The sequence below is a fragment of the Anguilla rostrata genome, chromosome 17 (genome assembly GCF_018555375.3).
Source record: "Anguilla rostrata isolate EN2019 chromosome 17, ASM1855537v3, whole genome shotgun sequence".
Lineage (NCBI taxonomy): Eukaryota > Metazoa > Chordata > Actinopteri > Anguilliformes > Anguillidae > Anguilla > Anguilla rostrata.
The window spans coordinates 3,959,058-3,976,990 of record NC_057949.1 but is presented as its reverse complement, the minus strand read 5'-3'; the positions used below and the strand labels follow the sequence as shown (position 1 = coordinate 3,976,990).

The window sequence follows — 17,933 nt, the reverse complement described above, 5'->3', positions numbered from 1 at the left end:
ATCACCAAAATTAACTCGCCAAACTACGTTTGCGAATTGACAGTGAACATATGTGTTTGTTTGCTTGTCAAGGGCAAACTTTTATAGAATCCATGCCTCAGAGTATTTAGCGAGCCTCAAACATTAGATTTGTAGCGCAGAATCAGGCTTCCGACATAAGAATCCTCTTATTGGAACAAAAATCTAATAAAAATCGAATAAGCTGAATAAATGGAGAAACGGAAGCCAGGTATCTCAGGTTCTTTGAACTCCTTTTCCTGCCGACGCACACAAAAGAAAAACAATAAAACTGTCATCCTGAAGCCCCTCAAATGCGGTGTGTAGTGCGCTGGACTCGACAAGCGTGAACGCAAATGGGACACCTTGCGTCAACTTAAAGTGTTTTAAGCACGACTCTTTTCTTTTCAACCGCCAGAGATTTGTCACTTTCTGTGAATAATTTAACGTGGCGCCGTTATAGCATTTACAAAGAGTGTGAAATCACGGGCTTCAAAGAGAGAACCTCGGGTGAGAAACAAAGCTGTTGCAATAACTTTAGCAATATATTACATAGTTAACAACTAATGCGTACAATATGTGTTTCAACTAACTACATACTGTTATGTGCTCACAGGGCAATATCACCAGGGTGCCTTTTAGTGTCCTCAATATAAGGTATTCTGATTTGATGTACATTGTAGAGCAGTACCCTATCAAAATGTTCCTTATTAATGAGTGAGCTTTTATGGTCATATAAACCTTAACACATTGGGCCTCATTCACAAAGCATGTGTACGATCTCATTTGATCGTAAACCTTTTCGTAAGAAGATTTGGTATTCGTCTTTTTTTTTGTATCTGTATTTGTTTGTGGCTGTTTCATTAGGCTAATCACATGAACAGGATTACGCATAAAATTTACAAATAGTCAACATTCATCATCTCATGCACCTGGGATACGCACAAAAAAACAGGTCTGCACATAGTGTCATGAATCCCATATTGGTTTTTCGTAGGAACAATATTTGCTGTTCACTCAACTTCAATGGGAGCACAAAAGTGAACAAATCATAAAATAAAATAAAAATGTCCTCATTTTCTTATTTTTAAGTTGTGTGTGTCCTTAAAGTTGCTGTCCAACCTGTCATATTTTAGTATCTGCACACTTAAGAAAATACCCTTTTTATTCAATGATATCACAGCTGAACAGCAGTAGTAACAAGTCAGTATCTACACTTCATACCACCCAATTTTACATCATGTGTTGCTTGCTTAATGTGGTCCAGTCTATATGCTATATAGGTTTATAGGTCCACCCTGTGAGGCTAAAATACAGAGGTAGTTTCATAATTTTAAATGTCATAATTTGAAAATATGTTTCTCAAAGAGGACAAAATCCACTTCAGATATTCACCATTATTCTAGCCTTGTCACAATCACTTGGAGTTCAGTTGCTAATTTTAGCTCAAAATGTCCGTGCTGTCATTGGCCACCATGTCGTCAAATACACCGGGGCTGGGTGGACGTGTGAATCAAAAGCACGAGTGTGTCATATTTATAATCACATTATAATAATTTTTAATTTTTAATTTTTAATCATGCCTGATGGACAGATGCAGTGCCTGAATCCAGAGCCACAAATACACAAATAAAGCCAATAAATGCTCTGTGCAAATGGAAACATCCACATGGAAGTATGTGGAAAAGCAGTTAAGGTGAGCTGTAGGCCAAAAAATCCTGTAAGTGAAGTTAGAGGTGACATGAATGTCAACGATGTTAGGGGTATTTAGAACAATCTGTTCAGCTTTCTATGGTCAATATCAAATGCCACCACCAAGTGTTTACCCCAAGGAGAGAAGCCGATAAAAAAATGGTACACGCATTTGTAGGGACAAAGGATTGAAACTGCTTTTCAAAATACAGTTGCTACAAGGTAGCGATATCTACGTTAGGTCCAGTGAATGGTCCCCGTGGGTCAAATCGCTATTAGGATGTCGTTTCGGTGATGACGTCACTCTGCAACTTTACTTTTCATGCGTAGTTAAATGTGCTCATGCGTATGTATACCTGCAGTGAATGTGCTAAAACAGGGTGGAGTTCTCCGTCTGATTTACTCAAGCACGCATTCATTTCAGCTCCCCTCTTTGCCTGAGAATTTTTAGAACTGCTGAAAGCAGGTGGTAATTTGTTTGTGCCATAGCCAGTAGCTCACGCGCAGGTGTCGGGCTGTATGTACGTCCTCGGTTGTCAGATCAGTTTTCACATACGCATCTGATGCACGACACTCTGGAAAGGTGATGATTTGTCATTGCTGTCCACACTGTCCGTCCTTAGTCCACCCTGTCACACCTGTGGCCACCCTATAATCTTGGGTTTTTTTTTTTTTTAATCAAAATTTTATCATGTGATCAAATATCAATATCATTTGTGTAGCATATTAATGAATTTGAGGGGCCCATCAATATATGCTTAAAAAGTCATTATTTTTCATTTTTATTTAAAAAATTCTTCAGAAAAGCACACAGTTTACACAAAATTGATTGTTTGCTTATAATTTGATAGCAATAAATGAACATGATTGGTATGTTTATGAAAATACAATTATTATAGTGATCCGATGAAAATACTTTCAGTCTGTATATGTCCCCGACATGGTGTAAATATCTCATGGTTTAGTCAGTGGACATATCTCATGGTTTATTCAGTGAAAATATGCTTGTAATTATTTGAGTGTCTGAACCAAACATTGACCAACATGTTTTTCCGGAACCCTGATGTTTACTCTCTGCATTTGAACCTAAATGGAATGTCAATTTTTGACATATTTTTGACAAATTTAAAGATTTTGTGAAGTGCCAAAGGCACTCTATGTTGCTAATGACCTTCCCATGATTACAAATTTAAGGCAAAATGATTTCATTTACAGTGAAATGTTTAGTACTTGCTTGCATTAAACTTGTGAATGCTTATCAATGTAACGTTCATTAAAATAAATCTACACTTAAACAAGTAAATCAGAATTTATCATACACACATCAAATGCATCAGAAGTGGGTTCTGTAATTTCAGTAACAATCACATTGTCTCTGACATACGTCAATGTCGGCCATGTTGCATGAATCAGTTCTCTGCCAGCCAAATGTAGTGCACTTGTACTGACTAAATCCTGCTTCAATTATTCATATGATGAAACATTTAATTGCCTGACTAAATGCAACATTCAGACGATCCATTTAGCATATTTATTTAGGCTTTTGCTCATCTAATTAACTGAATAAATGCTCTTGTGCTTGCGAAGGGCAGCTTAATGAATGTAGAAACGATGTTAAAATGTCTGAAAATTGTACAATGAGAAGAGGAATTTTCGGATGAGGAAAAGGTTGATTATCCCGCTTGACATTCTGCGCACGGTGTTTCCTCTGTCCAGCGGTGTCCTGACGTGACCTCGCCGTCAGCGGAGCGGGCGGACGGAGGAGCGGAGGATGTGCTCGACGGGGCTGGAGCGGCGGAGGCAGGCCACGCCCTCCCAGACGCCCGAGGGGAACGTGGTGATGAGCTTCAGCTTCGAGAGCTACCAGCTGGAGGACGAGGAGTGCCAGGCCAAGGAGGTCCCGGACAAGGGCATCCTGACCTTCACAGAGCCAGGTGAGCTCACAGAGTAAAGAGGCACCTGATGAACAGTGGAGTCCTATGAGATTTTAGAAAATCCTGTAAGACGTTGTTGTAACTGTAGTGCATTGTATTGAATTTATAATGACTCTCATCCACAATTGCATTAGATATTGTGCCACTGTCCATCGTCAAATTGTCCTAGCATATAGGGGTAATCAACTTCAAATGTAAATCCACAAAGGCGTTGTCTTGGCCAGGGCTGTGCCACCCTGCTCCAGGGGATCTCCCATCTGGAGGGTTTTCACTCCAACCCTAACAAAGCACACATCATTCAGCAGCTGGAAATTTTGTTGCGCTGCTGATTAGCAGAATCAGGCGTGCCAAATTAGGTTTGAAATGAAGATCTACAGGATATATCTTCAGGAACAGGGTTGGGCAGCCCTGGTGTAGGCTCCATAGTATGTAGAGTATACTGTAAACTGAAATCCTATAAGACGGTGTCAAAACTCATATAGGATGTATTGGGCTAATCTACTGTAAATTAAAATCCTATGAGAGACTGTCGAAACTCCAAAGTATATTGGGCTAATCTGACTGAATTGACAATCCTTTCAGAAAATGTCATAATTCTGTTATAAGTGAATTGGGCTAGTCTTGCTGTAGTACATATTGGGCTAGTCTTGCTATAGTGCATATTGGGCTAGTCTTGCTGTAGTGCATATTGGACTAGTCTTGCTGTAGTGCATATTGGACTAGTCTTGCTGTAGTACATATTGGGCTAGTCTTGCTGTAGTACATATTGGGCTAGTCTTGCTGTAGTTCATATTGGGCTAGTCTTGCTGTAGTACATATTGGGCTAGTCTTGTTGTAGTACATATTGGGCTAGTCTTGCTATAGTACATATTGGGCTAGTCTTGTTGTAGTACATATTGGCTAGTCTTGCTGTAGTACATATTGGCTAGTCTTGTGTAGTACATATTGGGCTAGTCTTGCTGTAGTGCATATTGGGCTAGTCTTGCTGTAGTACATATTGGGCTAGTCTTGCTGTAGTACATATTGGGCTAGTCTTGTTGTAGTACATATTGGGCTAGTCTTGCTGTAGTACATATTGGGCTAGTCTTGTTGTAGTACATATTGGGCTAGTCTTGCTGTAGTACATATTGGGCTAGTCTTGCTGTAGTAGATATGGGGCTCTTGATGTACTACATATTAGGCTAGTCTTGCTGTAGTACATATTGGGCTAGTCTTGCTGTAGTTCATATTGGGCTAGTCTTGCTGTAGTACATATTGGGCTAGTCTTGCTGTAGTTCATATTGGGCTAGTCTTGCTGTAGTACATATTGGGCTCGTCTTGCTGTAGTGCATATGGCAGATCTGCTTCTTTATCTTGGCTGGTCCTGTAGGAGTGCACCTGAGAGTGCCAGCATGTTGGCACAGCCGGTGCTGACTGCAGTGTCTCGCCCACGTGCACACACAGCTCAGGCAGGCCAGAACCAGAGGTAAAGTAATAATAAATCAGTATTAAACATTTAAACTACAGTCAATTTAGTACTTAAAAGGCTGAGATTTCCTTCTCTCTAAAGCCCTGCAGTAGTCTAGGCGTGGAGGCACTGAGGAATGACTTAAGCCCATTAATGTTCAATGAATTCCCTAATGGGGACATGCTTGAAAAGGATCCACACTCAGGAGAAAGAAACTCACAGCTTCAGGAGTGGAGGTTTCCTTAAAGGTCACTGAAGGGTCACTCAACAAGGAACTGCCAGTGCCTTTGTAATTATGGTTTTATATAGATATCTGGACAGGGTTTTGTATTATTAAGTTCAAGCTCGCAGCAAAGGCAATGCGCTTTTGAAGATTGAACCTTACATGAAACAGATGAACTTGCAAGGGGTTTTGAGGAATTTCTGGTACTGTGTGGCCACCCAAACAATTTTTTTGGGGATTTGTTGACAAAGTAATCATTATCTTGTAAGTTACAAATGCACTGCAATGTTTCCTGGAGTTTCTGGATTTTCACAAAATGGATGATGATAAGGACACCCAATTGGAACTGTATGAGATTTCAGCAACTGAATATCTTTGGCATGCACCTGTAACTACAGTTTAATTCACTTAAAATCACTATCTGTTCATTGTAAATGTATATGTCTTTAACAGTGACCCAGATTCATCGCCTTGAGCCATGGCATTGTCCTAATTAGGATAAAATTTTGGATATATGCGAGAAAGAGCATAGTAAGCATTTATCTTACACACTTGTTTGTCCTTTTTTTTTTAAGCAGTGACCCAGATTTCGTTCCTTACGGAAACACTGTCCTTGTCGGTAGACATTTAATACGTGTTCTGCAGAAGGCTTTAGAAAGACAACAATGCGATGAGCCTGCCTTCTCCTCCCGGTGTCTGCATTAGCCTTTGAAGAGCCTGTGCCCGACGACCGTTACCATGGGATCTACTTCGCCATGCTGCTGGCTGGAGTGGGTTTCCTGCTGCCCTACAACAGCTTCATCACCGACGTGGACTATTTACACCACAAATTTGAAGGTGCGCATCCGCAGACGCGGCTCTGCTGTGCGTATAACGCTGTCTGATAAACGACCGGTACTTCACCCGGCGACGCTAGTTGCGTTAGCCTGTGTTGACTTTCAGCTCTGTTCTGTCTCTAAGGCAGCTGCCATGAGATTTTTTCTTTTTCCAAACTGAGAAAAGGCAGATATGTTTGTGTCCACTGAAGTCTTTCATCCTGGAACACAGTCGAAAGATTTACTGAAATAAATGTGTAAATGTGCTCAATTGGTAAGGCTGAACTTTCAAACATTGGCTTAGGGAGAACGTTCCATTGTCAGGACTCAGACACCAGTCCTACTAAGGTGACTCAGAGCAAGAGTGCTGATATAGGATCAGTCTTGCCTTTTAGCTCATAATGGAAAATGTTTGGACGTGTTAAGGAGAAAACTGATCCTGGATTAGCTCTCCTACTCTGAGACACTTCATGAATACAGGCCCAGGTCCTTTCAGTCTAGTTGAGCAAATCACATCCAAAAACACATAAACGTAAAAAAGCAGAGCAGTCTGATGACACAACATTGGTAGACCGTAAATTGTATTCGTTTTTTTTTTGATATTTTTTTATAATTATATATTTTTTATAATAATGCCTGAATCCCAGAAAGGAACTGAAATGGGTTAAAATAAATGTTTTTTTAAATGTCCAGTCAGAGATAAATCATTGGCCAGAGAGCAATGGAGTTGTGTAATCTCTGGTTGTGATTGGCTGGTCACCTGGCAGGAACGTCCATTGTGTTCGACATGAGCCTGACCTACATCCTGGTGGCCCTGGTGGCGGTGGTTCTGAACAACGCCCTGGTGGAGATGCTCAGCCTGCACACCCGGATCACTGCAGGTGAGCACGTGTGCGCGTACGCTAGCACACGCACACACAGAGACGCACACGTGCGCGCGTACGCTAACACACGCACACACACACACAGAGACGCACACGTGCGCGCGTACGCTAGCACACGCACACACACACACACACACACACACACAGACGCACACGTGCGCGCATACGCTAGCACACACACACAACACAGAGACGCACACGTGCGCGTGTACGCTAACACACACACACAGAGACGCACACGTGCGCGCGTACGCTAGCACACGCACACACAGAGACGCACACGTGTGTGCTCATATGCACAGGTACATAAAGACACACTTCACAGACATGGAAGCATAAACACACACATACTGCATGGGCATCAGCATATAAATGTACAAATGTACGCACGTCCACACGTATGTGAAAACACACAGACACACGCACGGGGCAGCGTACGTGTGTACTGTACGCACACGCGTTGAAGACCCAAACACGCTCACACACGCGCAAAGGCGCGGGCATTCACACGCGCAAGGCTGTCAATCAATCCCAGTGTAATTAACTAGCGTCAGAGAAAACGGATGAAGGGAACAGGCTGTGTAGACAGAACTGTCTGTCGTGAAGCCCGTCATTACAGTCATCTAAGGAGCCAGATTGTGACACGTGGTCCTACAGAATGGTCTTTATCCCCGTAAAAGGTTTTGTCACCAGAACGCCCCCGCCTCTGTTGCAGCTGAGCCGAAGCCCGGCCTGTCCGCTCGTCTCCTCTGGCACACGTGCACCGGCGGCCGAATTTGCACGCAAGATGGGTGTAATTGGGCCTTCTCTGGCTGCCGATCCCAGGGACAGATCCAACGCAGCTGGCTTTGATTAAAAGCAAACTAATATTTGCTTTCTCGTCCCGCACACTGGGAGTTAAACTTGCACGTATGCTAACAAAAAAAGAGAAGGGCCCCTTTGGAGGGGTAGTAGCAGCGAAGCACTTTGAAGATCAGAGTCCGGTCCGCTGAAAACATGCTCTCTCTGCGTGTTGTCCACAACGATGGAGTTATCGTGCTATCGTGCTAACGTGCTAACGGGGGGGAAGTGGGGTTATCTTTTCGATCTAAAGGGATATGGAGGCAAGCGAGTGTAATTCCCGAGGCGTCTGCTTTCAGATGAGGAACGCTTATGAGATGAGCGGCGCACAATGCTGGAGTGCGCTGGATGGGAGAGAAACGTGCTAGCGAGCTGTTAGCACGATGATCGTTCCGGTGCTCGCCTCTTTAGCCGACGAGCGAACGTGAACGATTGGCCTGTCCCCCCGCAGGCTACCTCTTCGCCCTGGGGCCGTTGGTGTTCGTCGGCGTCTGCGACATCTGGCTGGAGCAGTTCACCACCAGGCAGTCGTACATCATCACCCTGCTGGCCGTGGGCATCGTGGCATTCGGATGTACAGGTACCTGGTGAATTTGAAGAAGAGCACGTCGTGGATGTCTCAAGGCATTATTCTCATTAAGGGGAAACTGGGTCACCTTTGCACAGCGATATCATTGTTTAATATGTTCTGATTCTGGTCCGCCTTAATTCTGTCTGGCGACCATATCCCGGAACGTACGTTCATGATGTATGGTGTCTTGTGTCGTTAAGTTGTCTGTCAATCTCATAACACAGGCACAGACAGGAAGGTGATTCCCGGCGTGCACACCACATTGTGTTCTTCGTGGTCTGACCACAGCAGGCGCTCAAGATGACCTTATCGTTTCATTCGAATCAGGACCCTGGAGACGCGTTCAACGATTCAGACCTGTAGCGTTCACAATAAAGCGTGCTAAACTGAATAGCAGCATGTCCTATAAGGAGGGCGGTAACCGTGCAATACCTTCTCTGTCCATTTTTCTTTACCAGTTCAGCAGTCCAGTTTCTATGGTTACATGGGGATGCTTCCGAAGAGGTACACGCAAGGCGTCATGACCGGAGAGAGTAAGATCATCTTTTATTCTTGTGTCACTCGGCACACTCCCTGGGGAGCCTGACATCATTAATATCAGAGCCAACGGGGAAAACATTTCAGATTATAAGAATGGCAAGGGGAGGGAGGGAGAGAGAGAGGGAGGGAGGGAGAGAGAGAGAGAGACAGAGAGAGAGAGCACAGACTAACCATAAATGAGAATGAGAGACAGCTTAAAACTGAACTCTGAGGAATAGTGACATTTAAATTCTGGTATTTATAGTAAAGCTGATTTTTCCAGATTTATAGATATAGATAGATAGAATAGATAGATTGATGGATTGATAGCCTGAGTAAATGTCGTTTTGAAGCCACTGTATTATATTATTTACATTGCATTTCTTTTTTCATAATGCTCTATATTTTCAGTAGACGCTCTGTTGGTTGTACTACACATATTGTTTAATCACGTGATGAACTGCCTTGAGTAAGCAATATATTTATCTATTTACTGCTCTGATAAGCTTTGCACACACACACACACACACACACATATATATATTTATAGATATATATTTATAATACATTACACCGAAGCATTGTCATGAAGCAATGGTTTTATGTGAAGAATTGTACATAAATTGTACAAAAATGGTGTTTCTCCATGTTACTTCTCAGTATAAATTCAGCATTATTTATGCGACGGGAACATGATATTTATGTTCCTTGCTGAATCTGGGCCTCCTCCCTCGTATTTTTCCGCTGGCGTTTTGCGCATTATCCAGCTGTAATTTACTGAAGTGATTCAGGCTCAGATGAAAGGCACAACATCAATTCCCCGCGGGGGATTTAGACATGCAAATTAGGGATTGCAAACCCGCCGCTGTGTCCTCCTCGCCGAACAGCTGTCCTGGCAGATTCGTTTCGTTCTCCGGAGCAGGTAAAATGTCCCCCCCCCGTCTGCGTGGAGATAATTCAGTTTTCAGACTCGTTTTAGAGCGATGTCACTTCCTCGCCCCCCGGGCAGGCACGGCCGGCGTGATCATATCGCTGAGCCGCATCTTCACCAAGCTGCTGATCAAGAACGAGAGGAAGAACACCATCATCTTCTTCCTCATCTCCATCGGCCTGGAGCTCATGTGCTTCCTGCTCCACCTGGTGGTGCGCCGGACGCGGTTCGTGCGCCACTACACCGGCCTCGCCCGCCAGGGCCTGGGCGAGGTCAAGGGTCAGGCGGACTCCGGCACCAGATACCGCGTCCACCACGACGCCATCACAGAGGAAGTAAGATTTGTAAGTTTTAAAAATGTATATTTTTACGGAGTACACACAGCAAAATTATGCGGTATACAACTGTAACAGAGTACCAGACCTGGGTCAAATACGTATCTGTTTCGGATTCAAATACTTTTCTGTGCTCTGTTGATCTTGCCTGGTGTAATTGAGCCTGCCAATATGACCAAAAGGCGGGGTTTGCACTTTTTAAGAGTATTTCATTGGTATCAATACACCAGACAAGATCAGTAAAGCGCAGAAAAGTATTTGAATACAAAACAAATATGTATTTGACCCAGGTCTGCAGAGTACATACGAGTCTGCACTCTGTTACGTAAATATTTGCTGCGGAGATATCTGATGTCGTTCAGTGTGCTATAATTTCAACCTACCAGTGAGAAAGTAAGCTATTAAAGGCTCTTGTGAGAGAACACACGTTTGGTTCGTTCCGAGAACCTTAAATGGCACCTTTGAGATATCTTCATCCCTTGAGCCCTCTATTTATAAAAAAAAGAGACTGCTTGAATATGATTGATTGGATGCGTCAGGCACACGGCAGTTCGGCGGCTATTACAGGAGCGTCTGCCGTACGTGAGCGGCTGCTTAATGCGTTTCTGAGCGCGTCTCTCCGCACTCTTTCGATTAAAGCGGGAAAAGATGGACGCGCGTAGTCACAACAGTCGTTTGCGTCGCGTCTGCGACTAATCAGCGTGTGCCGTAAACAGATGCTAACGACGGCGAGGTGAACAGCAGGGGACGTTGTCCTCGCGGGCTCGATCGCCTCCCTCCCGAATCCGCTCCTCCGGAATGAGGCCGCCGCTTAACCGAAAATAGGCACCCATCCGTCACGCGTTTAACGCGCGCGCGAGGGGCCTCCCGCCGCGAACGGCCGAAAAAATGTTCCCCACCCCGCCGCCGGTGTCCTTCGTCACGGTAACGAGCGGAGGGGCCGGGGGTTTTTGGCGCAGGCACACGTCCATCGGACGCCCTTGTCCTTATCGTCCGCCCGCGGGCCACGGCGTCCGTTCTCGCAGCGGGACTTCAGGCCGCGTGCGAAATTCCAAAATGGATGCCTCCCGTTGGGCCTATTTGAGCTTCGAAGAAAAGGCCCTGTTTGTTTGTGTTTTTTTTATGACAGATTGCTGGACCCGCGTGTCCTGTATTTAAATTTTGGCTGGAGATTTTCTCTGTCTGTAGAGGAGGATTTGGAGGTACCACACGGTTCGGTTTTCCATTGAATAGCCTGCTCGGGGCGACAGAGCTAGCGTTCCACCTGGGAATTTTGGCTGTCACTTTCTGGGCGCTAGCCAAAGTCCTCTGGTAAAAGCGCTTTTGAGCGGAGATGTTTTGTTGAGTTTTCTCTGCAGCCTGAGGGAGCACGCGAGGGTGGGAGGGAGTGTTGTGAATTAATGAATGCGTGAGAAGTGACCGAGTGCTGTGAATGAGTGACTGACTGAATGAGTGAGTGAAATTAGTAATTGAGTGAGTAAATGAGTGACTAAGTGAATCAATGATGCTTCTGTTTCTCCAGCTGTGTAGTTAGTCAATTTATTTCCCATCAATAATGTTATTTTCTCCAAGAATCTTTGGATTTGCAAGGGTCTCAGAGTAGGAGTGCTGATCGGGAATCATTTTGAGATGCTTTGTGAATACAGGCCTGACCTGTTTTACTTGTTAATGGTGTGAAATTATTTGCTTACATATTTACACATATTTCTTAGGTCTTTCTTTTTAGCTGTTCTTAGCTGCTGTAACTGATGTGTGTACCTTTGTGGAGGCATTTGAGTGCACTTCTAAATTCACACAGGGGCATAAATCCTTTGACCCTCTTCTCAGCAAGTAAACTCATTTAGAAAATACTTGAAAATCAATTTGTACTCGAGGGGTAAAAACTTGGCTTGTTGGCTCCCAAATGTCTTCTTCAGGAGCCAGTTAATTCTACCTCTAGGTCAATGAAGTCCTCACACTTGTTACAGAACTCATTAAGTGATAAGAGATAGGCAGTCCAGTAATTATTCTGAGATAACTGGTCGCTTTTAATACTTCAGGTCTTATTAGTGGAATCTGTCAATGTTATCATGACCTGTCAGTGACCTGTTTTTCAATGTGCTTCAAAACTTTTTAATCCTTTGTTTTTGCTTTTTCCTTGATCTGGACTGCCCAATCGTATTTGTTGGCGTGTGCTGTTGCTACCGCTTTCTCTGTTAAGTTGGGATAGCTGACACTAGCGCATGTCTCTGGAACTGCAGGTTGCAATTCACTGGTCCACCAGAGCAGGCGCTGTGGAGTCATTAGGCTGGGAATGCCCCTGCTGGTGAAGGGACTTCCTCCCTGGGTCCAACGCTATGGCCCGGAGCTGCCCAACCCTGTACCTGGAGATCTCTACCTTCCTGTAGGTTTTCATTTAAGCACTAATTTGGCAGACCTGATTCTACTGATTAGCAGGTCAACAAGATCTCAAGCTGTTGAATGAGGAGTGCTTTGTTAGGGTTGGAGTGAAAACTTTACATGGGGGTAGATCTCCAGGAGCGTGGTTGGGCAGCCCTGCTATGGCCTGTTTTGGATCACCCGCGAAACCATAGGCTACAGTCGGCCGTGGCACAGGCAGGACTTGGTACTGGACTGAGGTGTGAATACGCCGTCCGGCCAGCCCAAAATCACAAATATGTTTTGTTTGCATTTTATCGGCAAAACCATAGATAGTAGCCTTTTTCATAGATTCAACATCTGAGGTTAGAAACCCTTTTGCCTGTTCCTTCTGTTTTGCCATGGAACACGAACACGAATCATTCATCCAAAGATACTCTCAAAGCGAAATTTTTCCAAGATACTTTTTCCTCACGGAGTGCTCCAGTCAGAAGTTGTGTGAGGCCGTCTGCCTTCTCTAGCGTGACTCATTTCTCTTGAGTTATTTCAGAAAACTTCTACTGCCTGATCCCCCTTTTGCTCTCTCCAAATTAAAGTGAGTGCTTTCCTGGCCTCTGCGCACATCAGACATCCAGTCAGTTAATGGGCCTGTTCTTGCCAGACACCGCAGTGAGGTAAGCTCGGGAGGGGCACATCTCTTTTAAAAGCGAGCGTCTTCGCTGACGGATGCTTCCTCCTTAACGTCTCGGTGCCTGCGTCTCTGAGTCCACTCTAAAGCCTGCGGAATCCTGAACACCGGTCTAAGCGGTTAGAAAATGGATGGATGGATAGAAAAATGGATGAATCTCGAACACGCTCTCATAAAGTTACGCGAGCACAAACCTGATTCATTTAACCCTTGCGTACGATGCGCCTGGTGTCACACAGCCCCGTCACACAGCTAGGCAGAACTGGAGGGAAGCTGCCATGTTCATTGTCTGGGTAGATTCAGCTATTTCCCATTGGCTCAAGTTGCGTCCTCTTAAACAACCTTTCTCACACACTCACACAAACAACCTTTTTCCCTCTTTCTCTCTCTCTCTCTCCCCCCCTCGCTCTCTCTCCCTCTCTCTCTCTCTTTCTCCCTCTCCCCCCTCTCTGTTTCTCTTTTTCTCTCTCTCCCTCTCCCCCTTCTCTCCCCATCTCCCTCTTCCCCCACTCTCTCTCTCCCTCTCTTTCTCCCTCTCTCTCTCTCTCTCTCAGGATAACGGTGCCTTGGGAGTCTCCCCCACTGAAGCTGTTGGGACAGAGGCTGAGCTTGCAGGCGGTGGTACATATGTGCGATTTGATGTCCCCAATCCGAAAATAAAGAAGAACTGGCCCAGCATAAAGGGTAAAGGAGAGCAGTGCCCTGGGTTTGGAAGTGGTGACTGTTGATTGGTTTGCTAACATGTTCCAGTGGTTGACTATGCCTGCTGGACCTTGCTCTAGAGATAATTAGTGATTTTTTTTTCTACTGAGCAAATTCAATCTCCAGCCTAGAACTACTGGCAAAGGGCTTCTTCTGAGCATCTTCTGAGCATTCAAAAAAAGAGAGAAAGTAAAGGGTGACTGGTTCAGGTGCTGAGGTGATTTAAACTGTCACAATGAAGGAAAGAATATGTACCATTATGAGGAAAGTCAGCATAAACTGCTTTTGGAAGTAGTGGATGAAATTATATGGATTTTGATTGGCCCATTACTATTTTATTTTTATTTATTCTGCATTGGTATTGTAAAATACTCCACATTCTATCCATCCATTGTCCTTCTTCCTTCCCAGACTAGAAGCAGCCATTATATTAGCCGTGTCATTACATGATCCACTGCAGGCTGTGGCCCTCTGGGAAACGTAGTTTCGAACTGGCATTCCACCAACGTGACAAGAACATATCCACAGCAATTAGCGGAGCGGGAAACAGAGCGTTGAGATGTTCTCTGCCTCTTCCACAGAAATGATCCTGCATCGCTACATAGTCTCCAGGGTGATCTGGACCTACATGCTGTCGATTGCCGTCACCTACTTCATAACCCTCTGCCTGTTCCCGGGGCTGGAGTCGGAAATCCGCAACGACATGCTGGGCGACTGGCTGCCCATCCTGGTCATGGCCATCTTCAACATGTCCGACTTTGTGGGAAAAGTAAGTCCCAGAGTTTCGGGAGATTGACTGTCCCAGCCCCAAGAAAGCAGACGGCAAAGAATTTCAAGTTTCGCAATGTAGTTCCAATTAGCCACGCTCTACATACCCCTGAGACCTGGCAGAAAAAGAGTTTTAAGGATTGAAATATTTTGACATGAGAATATTTTGGCCTATGACAAAAACAATATGTTGCAGTGAGAATATTTTCAAAAATATTTTCTTTTTATTGAATGCCCCTTGTGGTGTCAGTTTCCACATTGTGTAATATATGGCTCTTAAGATTAAGACAAGAGACTCATGTCCCCTACAAGGGACAAAAATGAATTGCCTTTGTATAATATATTGTATGTCTACATACAAGTGGAGCTGTTGAAACATTATCACGTGGCAGTAATAAGTAAGCGTATTTTTACATTACATTACATTAGAGGCATTTAGCAGATGCTCTTATCCAGAGCGACTTACACAACTTTTTACATAGCATTTTACATTGTATCCATTTATACAGCTGGATATATACTGAAGCAATGCAGTTAAGTACCTGCTCAAGGTACAACGGCAGTGTCCTTACCCGGGAATCGAACCTCGGCCTTTCGGTTACAAGCCCGTTCCTTACCACTGTGCTACACCCGTCCGTATTTGTGTGAATGGGACCAGCGGCAGGCGGTCCGATTATAAGCGCGTGTGCCTGACCGCCCTCACTTCCTGTCCGTGCCCGCAGATCCTGGCGGCGCTGCCCTACGACTGGAAGGGCGGGCGGCTGCTCCTGTTCTCGTGCGTGCGGGTGGTCTTCATCCCGCTCTTCATCATGTGCGTGCACCCGGCCGAGAGGCCGGCCCTGGCGCACCCCGCCTGGCCCTGCGTCTTCTCCCTCCTCATGGGCGTCACCAACGGCTACTTCGGCAGCGTGCCCATGATACTGGCGGCGGGGAAGGTGCCCCCCGAGCAGAGGGAGCTGGCAGGTGTGTGCGTGTGTGTGTCTGTGTGTCTGTGTGTAAGTGTGTGAGTGAGAGAGAGAGAGAGTGTGTGTGCGTGTGTCTGTGTGTGTGAGTGAGAGAGAGAGTGTGTGTGTAAGTGTGAGAGAGAGTGTGTGTGCGTGTGCGCGAGTGTGTGTGTGTGAGAGAGAGAGAGAGAGAGTGTGCGTGCGTGTGTCTGTGTGTGTGAGTGAGAGAGTGTGTGTGTGAGTGTGAGTGTGCGTGAGTGCGCGAGTGTGTGTGTGTGTGAGTGTGTGAGAGAGTGCGTGTGAGTGTGTGAGAGAGAGAGTGTGTGAGTATGTGAGAGAGAGATTGTGTGTGTATGAGTGTGTGAGAGAGAGTGTGTGTGTGAGTGTGCGTATGTGTGTGTGAGAGTAGCAGAGAGTGTGTGAGCAATAAGTGTGCACATGTTAATAAGCGTGTGCATTTGTGCGTAGCAGTTGTGTGTGTGTTTATAAAGTGTGTGTGCATGTGTGCACATATTATGTTTTTGTGTGTACACACATGCACGTGTGTGTGCATGCTTTATGTGTGTGCATATTGTGTGCATAAGTTTACGTATGTGTATGTTTGTGTTTAAACACGCATGTACACTGTATGTCTATGTGTTTAACTTGCATCTGTGTGTATATTTGTCTGTGTATGTATAATGCATAGATAACAGTGGTGATAATGTAGTGGCGGTTTTCTGAACAGGCTTTCTGTTGCGTTCTTCCGCAGGGAACACGATGACCGTGTCCTACATGGCAGGGCTGATGATGGGCTCTGCGGTGGCGTACTTTGCCTACAGCTTCACCGCCCAGGGCTCCAGCCACCGCGCGGCATGGCCCCTCAACGCCACGACGACCTCGGGGTACTGAACGCCGCGGCCGGCCCGCCGGTGCCCCCCCGGCGTCGGACCGACGCGGTGAATATCGAACGGCGTCAAGCGCAACGCAGTCACGACGGCCGCACGCACCCGAGAGAGATTTTTCAAAGACGTATCCCACAGTGCTCGGCCGGGCAACGGCCTTCAGTTCCTCACGCCCAAAAACAACCCCCCCCCCATGATCTGCGTCACCAATGAGAGAGCTCGCTTCGCCGCGCCGCCGTCTGTCGCGGCGGGCCGTCCCCCCTCCCGTCTCCGTAGCTCCGTCCCCCCCATCGTGGCCTCGTGCCGGCCGCTTTTCCCAGACGCCACGCCACGTGACATCGCCGGTTTCGTCTCGTCGCCCCGCATGTCCTTTCACGAACTTTCATCGTCTCCCCCTCGCGCCTCATCGCCATCGGGACACTGCCGAGAGGGTCGACAAAACGTGCTAACGCTAACGGGCTCGGGCTTCCTCTCAGCTCAGCTCTCTCGCTTTAACAATCCCTTGTTCTTTTGGGAGGAAAGACTTTTTGCAGGTCCGAGGAGGGGACTTAACACTAACGCCAACGCGTCTCAGACAAGGAAGAGGCCTCTTGCTGCTGTCGTGAACTTGATGTCGTCCACATATATATACCTGTGAATAATAAATCATTTTTGCTTTCCTATGTTTTTTAGAGATTCGGTTGTACATTTCGTTAATTCGCCATTTTTCATTTGCGTTAACTGTCGTGGCACGGACGTGACTTCACCTGTGGAAATCTGAAACATTCTGCTGTGACCTACACCTCCATCCAAACGTGGATTCTGCAAAACGGCTGCAGCAGTGACTGTATCGGTACTGGACAGAATGAGACTGATCGTGCTTGTTTTGTTCGTAATCTCCCGTCTTTACAGTGTTGGAAACGGCTGTTTGTTGAATGAAAAACTGCCCTATAAAACAGAGTCACTGTCTGCGCTCTTACGGGCAGTAAATCCCGATGAAATAGCGTGTTATTATCCGTGTGTACGCTGCAGTAAAGCTGGACAAAATATATCTTTCGCAATTGCCTAGAATGTGCATTAATGCTCTCTGTTTCAGTGAATGACACAACGAAGCTTGTCGCAGGTCAAACAAGACTTTTATTAGGCGGCTCAACGGTGCACTCTTGATTGGTGACGGTAATGTGACTTTGCGCTTTTCCCCCCGCAGATGAAACCTGCTTACCATCTGGGCGTGCGAGCTAATGTTCCACAGTGCAGGATTAATTCAAACGAACCGGATAGCCGTGGGGCTACGCTGTTTGCTCGCTCAGAGGCTGGACTGGATTAGCTGTGCCGGGCTTGGATTTGCTCCGCTGAAACGGTACACACAGCTCGGAAATATTCGACAGACCTCCTCTCCAATCAGAGGGGCTTTCATAAACT

General features: G+C 45.7%; 1 protein-coding gene across 3 annotated transcripts in view; it reads left to right on the top strand.

Moving 5' to 3' along the window:
• The window catches only part of LOC135243251 (equilibrative nucleoside transporter 4-like), a 39,996-nt gene extending 22,414 nt beyond the window's left edge, over positions 1-17,582 (top strand). For 2 of the 3 annotated variants that reach the window (XM_064314935.1, XM_064314937.1), the window contains exons 2-11: positions 3,406-3,623; positions 5,999-6,130; positions 6,876-6,989; positions 8,284-8,412; positions 8,862-8,936; positions 9,932-10,197; positions 13,789-13,918; positions 14,518-14,705; positions 15,427-15,667; positions 16,400-17,582. In XM_064314935.1, coding sequence (XP_064171005.1) covers positions 3,461-3,623; positions 5,999-6,130; positions 6,876-6,989; positions 8,284-8,412; positions 8,862-8,936; positions 9,932-10,197; positions 13,789-13,918; positions 14,518-14,705; positions 15,427-15,667; positions 16,400-16,539 — 1,578 coding nt within the window. In that variant the 5' untranslated portion in view covers positions 3,406-3,460 and the 3' untranslated portion in view covers positions 16,540-17,582. The remainder of the gene's footprint in view (positions 1-3,405; positions 3,624-5,998; positions 6,131-6,875; positions 6,990-8,283; positions 8,413-8,861; positions 8,937-9,931; positions 10,198-13,788; positions 13,919-14,517; positions 14,706-15,426; positions 15,668-16,399) is intronic. The other variant, XM_064314938.1, reaches the window with a different exon arrangement.
• The last annotated feature ends 351 nt before the right edge of the window (positions 17,583-17,933 follow it).